Source organism: Rhinoraja longicauda, chromosome 1, assembly GCF_053455715.1.
Source record: "Rhinoraja longicauda isolate Sanriku21f chromosome 1, sRhiLon1.1, whole genome shotgun sequence".
Taxonomy (NCBI): Eukaryota; Metazoa; Chordata; class Chondrichthyes; order Rajiformes; family Arhynchobatidae; genus Rhinoraja; species Rhinoraja longicauda.
In genome coordinates, this window is record NC_135953.1 from 87561138 (window position 1) to 87573760 (window position 12623).

The 12623-nt window shown below is 41.8% G+C and overlaps 1 protein-coding gene across 7 annotated transcripts in view; it reads left to right on the top strand.

Moving 5' to 3' along the window:
- Positions 1-12623, top strand: part of mapk10 (mitogen-activated protein kinase 10) — a 187533-nt gene that overhangs the window by 143417 nt on the left and 31493 nt on the right. For 5 of the 7 annotated variants that reach the window (XM_078401921.1, XM_078401923.1, XM_078401952.1 and 2 more), the window contains exon 9: positions 9129-9323. In XM_078401921.1, coding sequence (XP_078258047.1) covers positions 9129-9323 — 195 coding nt within the window. The remainder of the gene's footprint in view (positions 1-9128; positions 9324-12623) is intronic. The other 2 variants (XM_078401926.1, XM_078401924.1) reach the window with 1 other exon arrangement.

The following is a 12623-nucleotide window of genomic DNA, read 5'->3' on the forward strand; positions in this document are numbered from 1 at the left end:
GAGTAAATCTGGGGAGCTGATAAGAAAATGACTGTAAAGCAAAAGATAAGAGACTGCCAAGTGTGTTTTATGCACCGTCTTTTGTTTGTCCTCCGTCATATACACCGGGAACGGAACAACAAAATTAATACACACCATTGTTGGAGAAATTACGTCAGGGTAGGAAGAAAGGTAAGTGAGGTGCTTGGGCATGGATGTTGGGACCACGAAAGTTATTAACTTTTGGAAATTCAAGGCAAAACATTACAAGATATGTAAAATTAAGACAGTGCAATGGTTCAAGAATGTAATTGAAAAATTACAGCATGAAAGGTACTTAGTCCCTGAGTACTCCAGAGAACTTGTGTGCTCTACTTTGAATTCCTTCTACCAAAGATCCACCACATCCCCTATCATCTCCCAACTCACCAAGTTCATGCCCTGAATGATCCAGACTCTGACCCTGCAGCTATCTCCAACCCTCTGAATTGCTAACTGAAGGCAAATTCTACCCCACCTCACATAATAAACTGATTTTACCATCTCCCACCCTGGAGACCAAATTGAGTCTCTAATTATAATGCATTATCATCCCCAACCCCTCACCAATCTTTACCTCTAGGTCAGGTGCTGTATTTTCTAATTATGGTTCTGTAGAACATAAAGAAACACTATGCCACAGACTTAGTTTTCAAGGGCCACTGAAGCCTGCAGAGACAGGTCCACCATCAAAGCAACTGGTGGTGTGCCCCATTATAACTGTGCACAAAAATATCTATCCACACTCTGTTGTTAAGCAACAGTGGCTATTGGTTGTTGTGAACCAAGGTAGGTGTTAAGGGTGAAGATATAGACCAGCCTTGCTCAAAACGAAAGGCAGAGAAGTTTGAGATGCTATTCATTCATTTTATTAAGAAGCAAAATGTTGTGATATAATCAATTTTTAAAACATTTTATATCAGATATTGTTCAGTCTCCAGAAATTCAGCTCAGAATAAGTATAAGTCTCCGCTCCTAATTAAGGTCACACTTGAAATCACATGTCATTGGATCCAACAGTGTGTATATAATTGAATGATTTATCAAAATGTAGATTCTGGATTAAATACAAAAAATAATTTACCCGATCCAATTTTCTGAAATTTACTGTGTCAGCTTTGTGAAATCCATCGGTGCTCATAAATTCCAGTGCATGCAATAATCTGGTTCAAAGTATAATAATCTATCTGACAAGGCCTTGACTCAGTTATCAAATGTTCTGTGTTGTCATTTTAGGATCGTTTCAGACTGACAAAGATCTTCACCTGCAAATAACATTTCTGTATTTCAGTCCTTATTTTCTGCTGAGAACAAAAAAACAAAACATATTTAACGTCTGTTCTTGTTCATGGATACACAGATATTCATTTTCAGCTCAGAAACATAATGCACTGGTAACTGAAATTGTCAAATATCATTTATTTCATGATGCATTCCATCATGTTTCACTACAGCTGAAGAATATTCTGCATTGGCTTTTTCTTCATTCTCCTGAGTCATTGACTCTGAAGTCCTCCAAGCATATGTTGTTGGCCCTCACCAATCTACATACTAGTCTTCAGGAGATCATTAAACATAGGAAAAATAGTTATTATCTACAGATTTTGATGTTATCTCGATTCTGCAAACACCAATGTCATGCACCTTCTTGGCCATTGTCTGAGGTTGAACAAAACTATTTGCAGCTTCATCCTTTGCTTAACAATGAATTGAACTCCACATCAACAACCAACATCCTAATTGCCAGTAAATTATAAAACAAAATAAGTTGCAGATCTGAAATAAAAACACGCAGCATGTCAGGCAGTATTTGTGAAAAGAGAATCAGTTAAAGTTTCAGGTGCAGGATCCTTAATCTGAACTGAAACAGAGAGGGATCGTGTTGGTTTAGGAAACAGAGAAAGTGGGGGGCTATCTGTGCTGGGCTGCATCCAAATGATCTAATATTGAATGTGACAGTTCAGGACAGTTAAAATCAGATTAAGCTACTTAGTCTGACTTGCTGAGTATTTCCAGCATTTTCTGCTTTATTCCTTCATTGTCATCTCCAAGATTGTCACCTGCCTAAACCCCTCTTCTGCTGAAAACCTCCTTTTACTTTTTTCACCTTCAAACCCATTATTCAAATACTTTTTTGAGTAACCACCCTTCTAACATCCCTTGAACCTTGGAGCAATTCCAAACCAATGGTGCCCATTATCCTGACTCACATCAGGTGCTGTTCACCCACTACTTCTGCATACAATGGCCAACATTAATCTTGCAACTCCTCAAATTCAAAACATTGCTTCAGTTAAACTTTGTATTCTTGCATTCCAATCCTTCGAGAATCTTGCTGCTCTCTACAGCTTGTTCTATTAGTTAATAATAATAATAATAATAATAATAATAATAATATGCCTTTATTGTCATTGTACGAACAGTACAACGAAATTAGAAGTGCTACATCTGAAACAGTGCGACAGTGCAAATCTTTCAAAGACAATCGCACAAACATAGGAACCAACACAACAAATACCAATATCAATAAAAACCAATAAAAAACCTAATAAATAATAAATGAGTTTTACACCTAAAATGCTGAAAATATTTAAAAAAGTGCGACGAAAGTGAGAGTCACATCAAGTCAAGTGTTTCCATTCACAGTTCTTATGGCCCAGGGAAAGAAACTGTTTTTAAGTCGGTTTGTTCTAGCCCTTAGGCTCCTGGAGCGCCTCCCAGAGGGCAGGAGAGCAAACAGTTCATATCCTGGGGGTGTGCTGCCCTTAATTATATTTCTGGCCCTGTTTAGACAACGCGAGCTGGAGATGTCCTTCAGAGAAGGTAGTGGACAGCCGATAATTATGTTCTCTACTTTGTTATGTTCTCTACTTTGGTGTCCCCCCTCCCCATCTTCTACTCCCCAGGTCCATACACTGAATGGCCCAGTCTCTGATGCTGCACATATCTCCAATTCTTTGAATTGCTAATTGAGAAATCTCTATTCTATTTCTTGCTGACTGAATATTGTTGCTTTGCTTTTCTTCTCGTAAGTTAAGCTTTCAGTTGCCTTGGGTTTAAGCTTCAAATATCTTCCATAAATGTCTGTTCTTCTCTAAACTATCTCCTTAAAACATTCCCCTTGGCCAAGTTTTCGATTGTCTCCCGATGTGATTTGTCGTCATTTATGTCAGAAAACGATGTGAAGGCCCTCGCTGTGCCTTGTAATGTTAAATTGTTACATTGCAATTCATTGGAATCAGTCATTGCAGACAATATTAGAAATTAATAGCACAGACCATTCCTAGGTAACAGGTTTTGTTTATACAGATATCTGCAAGTAATTTTTGCTGTAAGTCGGAAAATACACAAAAATGACTCACTATTGTAACCATATCTCTGCAGATTATAATAAATGGCATCAAATTTACATAAGAGAGATAAAAAAGAACAACTGTTGACAGAGGAGGGAGAGAGTACTTCTGTCATTTTATAGGAATAAACATGTGTATGTACATCGGACTTTTAAATTTAACAAAGTAAATAGAGCCCATGCATATGTCAAGGCTTTGTAATTTGGGGAGGCCTAAATGCTGTTTCAGTGCCCAAAATGATTCTCTGTTTGATTCAGTTACCACTCAGTGTGCCCCATAACAGACCTTACAAACCTTCCGAATTTGGCGGATAGTTTCCGCTTTCTTATTTCATTACCGCCATTCCGATTTTGCCTCACATTTTTCCGCAAAACACAAACCTCACCGCTCGCCGCCCCTCGTCTCTGGCCTGGCCTCTCCGCTCGCCCTGCCCCTCGCTCGCCTCGCCGTTGGCCTGGCCTGGGCATGCCATTGGCCTCGCTGCTGGCCTGGACTCGCCTCTCGCCTTGCCTCTGGCCTCGCCTCTCCTCTCCTCGCCGCTGGCCTCACCTCGCTACTGGCCTCGCCTTGCCTCTGGCCTTGCCTCGCCTCTCCTCGATGCTGGCCGGGCCTCTCCTCGCTGCTGGCCTCGCCTCTGGCCTCGCCTCGCCTCTCCTCTCCTCGCCACTGGCCGGGCCTCTCCTCGCCTCTCCTCTCCTCGCCACTGGCCAGGCCTCTCCTCACCGCTGGTCTCGCCTCGCTGCGTAGCGTGAGTCCCATTGATGTTGAGAGAGGATGGGGTGGGTGAATGGGGGACGGGGTTGGGGTGCAGGGGAGGGGGCATGGGGGCGGGTTTGGGGGGACGGAGGAAGGGAGGAGGGGAGTGGGGGTGGGAGGAGAGTGGGGGGGAGGGGGATGGGGATGGGGATGGGGGGAGGAGGAAGTGGAGGTGGGGGAAAGAGGGGAGGGTAGTAGGGGAGAGGAGTGGGGGTAGTGGGGGCAGATTGGGAATGGGGGGGTGGGAGGGGGAGTGGGGGGAGGGGGGAGTGGAGGGGGGAAAAGGGGGAAGGGGAGTGGGGGGGAGGTGTGGGGAGGGGGTGTTGGGGGGACATGGACTGTTTTGATTTACTGTTGAAGACCATTCGAGCAAGTATGTCGTCAATGAAATTAGGTATGTGCAGTTTTAAATGAAACGCTTTCTTCATAACTTAGTCATACATTTTATGACATTTGTTCTTTTATTCAATACCAAGAGAATTGGGATGTGTAAGGAAAAAGCAAAATAAAAAATCAAGACAAAAAAAAAATCTTTGTGTTGTAAAAAGTATTTCTGTTCAATAACCTTTCTATAAATAGCAGAATATACGCATGATAGGCCTGACATTGTACATGTAGTCCAAGAACTACAGACTGTTGGAAATAATAGTCACTTTTCACACATGAATGTAGCGCAACGCATATGCGCATTTGTCGTGCATACTTTTTTTTGCTGAAAAGTTGCATTTTGGACATCAAAATTATAAATTTGTAAAATCAAATGTTGGGAGGTCTGCCATAATCTTTTCACCCACTCATTTAACCTTAACCAGAGCCTTGAGAATTTTGTGGTACTTTGTGGAAATTATCTGTAGTGGGAAAATTAAGATTTTATTTTTGGGGGGGTCCAACCCTTGGGGGATGTCTCCACTTTTACATATTTATAAAAATAAAAAACAATATCAAACTGATGCCATTAATTTTGAGAAAAAAACATCAGCAATTATTTATATTGTGCAATATTGTTCAATTTAGAATCTGAACTGTAAATGAAGTTCTTTGCTTTGATGGAAGTAGGTGCCAATTTGCACATTGATGGGTATGGGGAGAAGGCAGGAACGGGGTACTGATTGAGAATGATCAGCCATGGTCACATTGAATGGCGGTGCTGGCTCGAAGGGCCGAATGGCCTTCTCCTGCACCTATTGTCTATTGCCTTATTTTTTCACCTACATGAAGGAGACTGCTGAAGGGAAGCTACCTTACAGCACAAACTAATTACACCATTTGATACATAAAGAGTAAACTCAACAACAAACACCATTCAAAGTGCATTTAGTGGCCTACTTTTGTGGATGTAGTAATACACTATATCCAATGTAACAATTTCAGTATTTGATACACAATCTCATATGGGAGGAATCGTCTTATCCCCATTGATTTGTAGTTCATGAGATATGAAGCACTCAGCATTTTATCGACATTTGTGCTGACTTGAGTTTGGATTTAGGATGAAATAATCTGCACATTTTTAACCTGAAGCAAATGAATTGTGATGCACCTGAACATGAAAAAGCAGTTTGTGGGTGGGGATTAGATGCTTGTGATAGTGCTATGGGAGCATATGATTTTAATGTACCCATTAAAAATGGGAAGGAAAATGGTAGGGAAGAAACGTCATCAGTCATTTTGTGTCTTTCAATCTTCCCTGTAGTGAACTCCTGGATCACTGGGCTTTCTTTTTGTATGTCATTGCATTGCCTTTTGGAAACTGAGTGTGCCTATCTTCAAGGCCCAGTTGGGAGGATTAATGAAGATGAGATAGAAAGTAGTGAAAGGTAATCAAGTTAAACCTTGACTGACAAAGTTTATTGTGAACTCCCTTACTGTTCACTCTTTTAATCTGCAACTCTTTCATTCCCTTTATTAGCTTAGTTTAGTTTAGTTTAGAGATACAGCAATGGAAAAAGGTCCTTCAGCCCATCGAGTCCACACTGACCAGCGTTATGTGTAATGAGCAAGATTTGGATTTAAATTAACTCCTTGCTCTCTGCACGATGGATTCCGCTCTTTGGATAGTTGGAAATAAAAAAGAGACTGAAGGTCACAGTCATACAAAGGTCAATGGAGATTTATACATGTTCACCATGACGACCAGACTTAACCCTAATCTGCTCAGTCATCAGATATCACACAGTCGACTTTTGTCCCTGATGTAATGTGAAGTGGGCAGGACATTCACTCCACTTGCCCATTGCGATTAGCCTGAGGCAAGAGGCTTGATCATTTTTGACATGTGGCAAGCTGCCAATGCTAATTGCACAGCCCATAACCTGCCTGCTATTTGGGAGGGTTAGAAATATATTATTCTGAAGTTGTTCAGCACCTGTTGCAGAGCAGGTGAATTTAGTTCCTGATGGTGGCTGGAAGGCACTTGGTGGAACATTGTCAATTATTTGGCCTCTGACTTGCTGCTGCTGCAGTGAAGATATTTCTTAAAGGCTTAGACTACAAAGCAGGCCCTGTTAACTTCAGATGGCAGCTAGGTGCCAGGAGGAGTAGATCAGTGCCCATAGTAAGATGTGTTGGCAGGGCTAAAGTGAGATTAAAAGAGCAGGAAGTGGCATCAGTGGACATGTGGTGAAATGCTCTGATTGTAAATGGCCACGGGCATTTAACAAAGAGATTGTCTCTCTGAAGAGAGGCAACAGTGTTATCTGTCCCATTAATATTCTGTGAAGCCAGATCATTGGGCAGCATTGATGGACCTGAACAATCAGCTGGATTTCACTGCATCTTCATTCTGAACACGATGGTGCTTTGTTGTTTGGAACTCGTGGCATCTGTATTTAAGTCATCCAAATATTCATGTCCAAATAGGCTGAAGGCCATGTTCTCAGTATTCTAGTATAGATAACTTGGAGGTGTCATTTTCTCTGCTCTCCACTCCTGCCCAATCTTGCATATGTTCCTGATATTTACAAATAATTAGAAATACATTCATCACTCACAGGGTATGTTTAATATGCAGGTCTGCTAATTGCAGCTCCATCTCTGCTCCTTTCTTGCCAATACCAACATCTCTTCTTTATGCTGCTGGCTCCACTCTCCTCAATGGAACTATGTAGGTACTTCTTATAAAAGGGGCAATCAATGCAGTGTGCTGCTCTATGGAAGCAGAACTGGAACAAATGTTGGAACACTGTCTCCATGAGTGACATCTTTTTCAAAGTAGCTAAACATTTGTAGGATGTTATACAAGTGCCAGTTACACTAACACAAGATGGTAAAATAAGTTATCCTGAAGTTTACAGTCAAATGCTATAGGTAGAATTATTTAGCTTGCAAAGAGAAAGGTAATACCTGCAGATTTTAAGGTGGGTTTCAGAGAAGGTTATTTTGCAACAGACAAACTGGGGCAGGATCGGAACTGGATACTGACACAGAGATGGAAGCAGGGGTCCTGATCAATGCTGTGAATATAGGATGGAAAACTTAGCTCAAAGTCATGAAAGATACAGGTAGACTGAGCTTTACTTGCCTTTGAGCGCTAGAATGAGCTTGTGACTCAGAGCATAAACAATAGGTTTTGGCTTCCCACCATTTATCTGTAGGAAATTTTTTACATCTTTTTGTGTGTTAAAGATGTGTCACAAATGTGACCAATCTGAGACTGTGGAGGAGTTGAGTGAGGTGATGAAATAGAGCTGGAAATTGGTAGTCTGACAATAAGAAGAATGTGTAAAGGATAGATTCTGGAGATACTCCAGAGTAAGTGGAACAGGATTGAGAGGAGAAGAGTATCTCGTGACAAGTTGATTAATAAGAATAAAATTAAACAAGAGCAGTTCCAGCCAGCTGGACAAGGAAAATATGTGGGGCAGAGAAGAGGATGGTCAAGTATGCAGAAGGCTGGTAGTAGGTCAAGAGGGATGAGTTTGTACCATCAAAGTCACAAATAATGTAATGTGTGACATTGAGAGGGCCTTTTCAGGAGAAGGGCAAGATGGGAATCAGGGGGGAAATGTTGCAGAAAAGATGATCACAATGCGATGTTGCCTGGGATGAAACAGGTCACTAATGGGAAGAAGTTGGGTTTGTTTTCCTTGAAGCAGGATGGCCAAGGGAGTGTGGGGTGGGGGGTTGATGGGCTTAGACAAGATAGACAACTTTCCCCCATAACACAGGTCGCAAAAAAGTGGAAGATGCAGATTTATGGTAAGTGGGAAGAGGTTTAGAGGAGATCTGAGGAAGAGTATTTTCACCAGAAGGTGGTCGGAATCTGGAGCACACTGCTTGAGATGGTTGGGGTTGCAGGTTGATACTCTCACAGCCTTTATGAACTATCCAGATACACACTAGAATTGCCACGGCATGCAAGGCTGTGGACAAAGCACATACAGGGGGATAGTGTAGAAGGGAAATTGACATGGTAGTACAAAGAGAGAGGAGTAAACTCTCGTCGAAGAGAGGAGGAGAGCTTGTTTCTATGACTTTGGCTTTATTCAATTCTTCCTTTGAACCGATTTACTTATCATTATGTTTAGAGTGTGAGAAGTACACAGGACAATGCTTAGCAATGCAGCTGATAGAAACAGTCTAACAGTCAGATCACACCCAAAAGTGTCTAATTCATTGCAAAATTATCCAGATATGACCCAAAAAAAGGCAACAAGTAAACAAAATATGAATTATTTCATTTTTGCTGTCAATAATATTTGATACAATAATGGTCTGTTTTGAGTTGGCCAGAAAGAATGAGATGAAACTGCGTGCCAAACTGATTTACCTAAAAAGCAATTGCTTTTGATGAGAGCAAAATTAAGACACAAAATGTTGCCATTATTTTTGTAAATTTGTAACATATCCATTGGTTCCTTTGTAGAATTATTGTAATAAATTGTTCTCTTTGGGAAACACACATGTCTTATTGAGGTTTCATTTACCCGTTCACCCGCTTCAGTTTTAAGTGCAGCCTTCCCTCTGAAAGTGAGCAGATTTTCCTCAACCTCTTCAATTCAGATATTGATCAATGGAACAAGGTGATCGAGCAGCTGGGAACACCTGCTCCAGAGTTTATGAAGAAACTGCAGCCCACAGTTCGTAACTATGTGGAAAATAGGCCCAAGTACACAGGGCATACTTTCCCCAAGCTCTTCCCTGACTGCCTCTTCCCAGCTGACTCTGAACACAATAAGTTAAAAGGTAAGGCGAGAAGTAAGTATTCATCTTTCTTTGTTTGTAATGATAATTTGACTGTCAGGAAACAAAGGAACCTACAAATGAAGACTCGAAGTATCTGAATTGAAATTAAATTAAATTGCACATGTCTGACTGTTTTAAATTTGTTCTTGAGGTATTCACTCGGTTTTCTCCTTTATGGTGAGCTCTTCCTCTGAATATTCCTACCATTCACCTCTTTCTATATTATTGTTGATTGTTGAACCCTACAGATTTGCAGCTGGTGTTGGTGAGCATGTATGATTCATCACAGTGCCATAAAACAAATAATGTTTCACACATAAAGCAGCAACACCAGCAGCTTTTTGATTCATCCTTCATCAAGAGTAGGATGGATGCAGAGACTTCAGGTGGTTTAATGGAGGGTTAAAAATAACGATAAAATCTGAAGTTTCAGGAAATTGAAAATAAAAACAGAAAATGCTATAAACACTCAGCAGGTATGTAGCTTAATTGCCTTTGATAAAAATTGTAAATTTCCCCTAGTGCATAGGATAGTATGGGGGTGATTGCTGATCGGCGGGGACATGGTGGGCTGTAACTCTAAAGTCTAAAGGTCAGGTGGCATCCAAGGGAAGAGAAACAGAGTTAACATTTTGGTTCGAAGGCACTTCATCAGATCTAAAATGTTAACACCCTTTCTCTTCCCACATGTGCTGCCTGACCTGCTGTATGTTTCCAGCATTTTCTGCTTTTATTTTAGGGAGGGTTAGCTGCTTTTCAACTTGCACAGAGATGAAGGCATACACAAAGCCAACAAGCAGAGCAACTTGCCCCGGGTCTATCAGTCTGGACCCAGGTATGCCAAATCCAAATCAATCCACAAAACCTTCTTACAATCTGCCTGGGAAGGGATGATCAGCCATGATCACGGTGAATGTTGGTGCTGGCTCGAAGGGCCGAATGGCCTACTCCTGCACCAATTGTCTATTGTCTATTGTAAGGGCATTCTGCTCACCCTCAACATGACCTCTGGTGCTGAACAAGCAGTGACCAAAGGATGAGATTTTGACACAGGGATCCACTGTGGTGAAGATCCAGTGGACGGGTTGTTTCACCAATGAAAACAGGCTTTTTTCTCACCAAACCTAAAACAAAAATCCCAATAACAAATCTTCAACTATCCCTTTTTAAAGCGATTTATATCAGCCAGGTTTCAATATGTCTAAAGCAGTGTACCAACTGCAGTGGGCCACTAATGCTATAGGCATCATAGAAACATAGAAAATAGGTGCACGAGCAGGCCATTCGGCCCTTCGGGGGCAGCACCGCCATTCAATATGATCATGGCTGATCATCCAAAATCAGTACCCCATTCCGGCTTTTTCCCCATATCCCTTGATTCCCTTAACTAAATCTAACTCTCTTGAAAATATCCAGCGCATTGGCCTCCACTACCTTCTATGGCAGACAATTCCACAGATTCACAACTCTCTGGGTGAAAAAGATTTTCCTCATCTCAGTCCTAAATGGCCTACCCCTTATCCTTAAACTGTGACCCCTGGTTCTGGACTCCCCCAACATCGGGAACATTTTTCTGGCATCTACCCTGTCCAATCCTCTAAGAATTTTATATGTTTCTATAAGATCCCCCCGCTCATCCTTCTAAATTCCAGCGAATACAAGTTTAGTCGAACCATTCTTTCAACATACGTCAGTCCCGCCATCCCGGGAATTAACCTGGTGAACCTACGCTGCAGTCCCTCAATAGCAATAATGTCCTTCCTCAACTTAGGAGACCAAAATTGCACACAATACTCCAGGTGCGGTCTCACCGGGGCCCTGTATAACTTAAGTAGGACCTCCTTGCTCCTAAACTCAAATCCTCTCGCAATGAAGGCTAACATGTCATTGGCTTTCTTCACTGCCTGCTGCACCTGCATGCTTGCTTTCAGTGACTGATATACAAACACACCCAGGTCTCATTGCACCTCCCCTTCTTCTAATCTAACACCATTCAGATAATAATCTGCCTTCCTGTTCTTTCCACCAAAGTGGATAACCTCACATTTATCCATGCATCTGCCCACTCACACAACCTATCCAAGTCACCCTGCAGCCTCATAGTATCCTCCTCGCAGCTCACACTGCCACCCAGTTTTGTGTCATCCGCAAATTTAGAGATGTTACATTTAATTCCCTCGTCTAAATCGTTAATATATATTGTAAACAACTGGGGTCCCAGCACCGAGCCTTGTGGCATCCCACTAGTCACTGCCTGCCATTCTGAAAAACCCATGAATTCCTACTCTTTGCTTCCTGTCTGCCAACCAGTTCTCTATCCATGTCAATACCCTACCCCCAATACCATGTGCTCTAATTTTGCACACTAATCTCTTGTGTGGGACCTTGTTAAAGGCTTTTTGAAAGTCCAGATACGCTACATCCACTGGCTCTCTCTTCTCCATTCCACTTGTTACATCCTCAAAAAATTCCAAATGATTAGTCAAGTATAATTTCCCCTTCATAAATCCATGCTGACTTTGACCGATCCTGTCACATTGGCTACCATCCAGTCCACAGGAACTGATCCAGAGTCGAGAGAACATTGGAATATGATCACCAATCTATCCATGATTTCTAGGGCCACCTCCTTGAGCACTCTGTGACGCAGACCATCAGGCCCTGGGGATTTATCTGCCCTCAGTCACAACAGTTTACCTAACACAATTTCCTGACTAATATGGATTCCCTTCAGTTTCTCCCTCCCACTAGATCTTCGGTCTCCTAGTATTTCCGGGAGATTGTTTGTGTCTTCCATAGTGAAGACAGAACCAAAGTGCTTGTTTAACTGTTCTGCCATTTCCTTGGTTCCCATTATAAATTCACCTTTCTCTGACTGTAAGGGACCTACATTCGTCTTCACTAATCTTTTCCTTTTTATATACCTACAGAAGTTTTTAGAGTCAGTTTTTATATTCCCCGCAAGCTTTCTTTCATGCTCTTTTTTCCCCTTCTTAATTAACCCCTTTGTCCTCTGTTGAATTCTAAATTTCTCCCAGTCCTCTGGTTTGCTGCTTCTTCAGGCCAAGTTATACCCCTCTTCCTTGGATTTAACCCTATCCTTGACTTCCCTCGTCACCCACGGTTGAGCCGCCTTCCCAGTTTTATTTTTTCACCAGACAGGCATGAACAATAACCGGAGTTCATCCATGCGGTTTTTAAATCTTCACCATTGCATCTCCACTGTCAATCCTTTAAGTATAATTTGTCAGTCTATCCTAGCCAATTCCTGTCTCATCCATTCAAAGTCTCCTTTATTCAAGTTCAGGACAC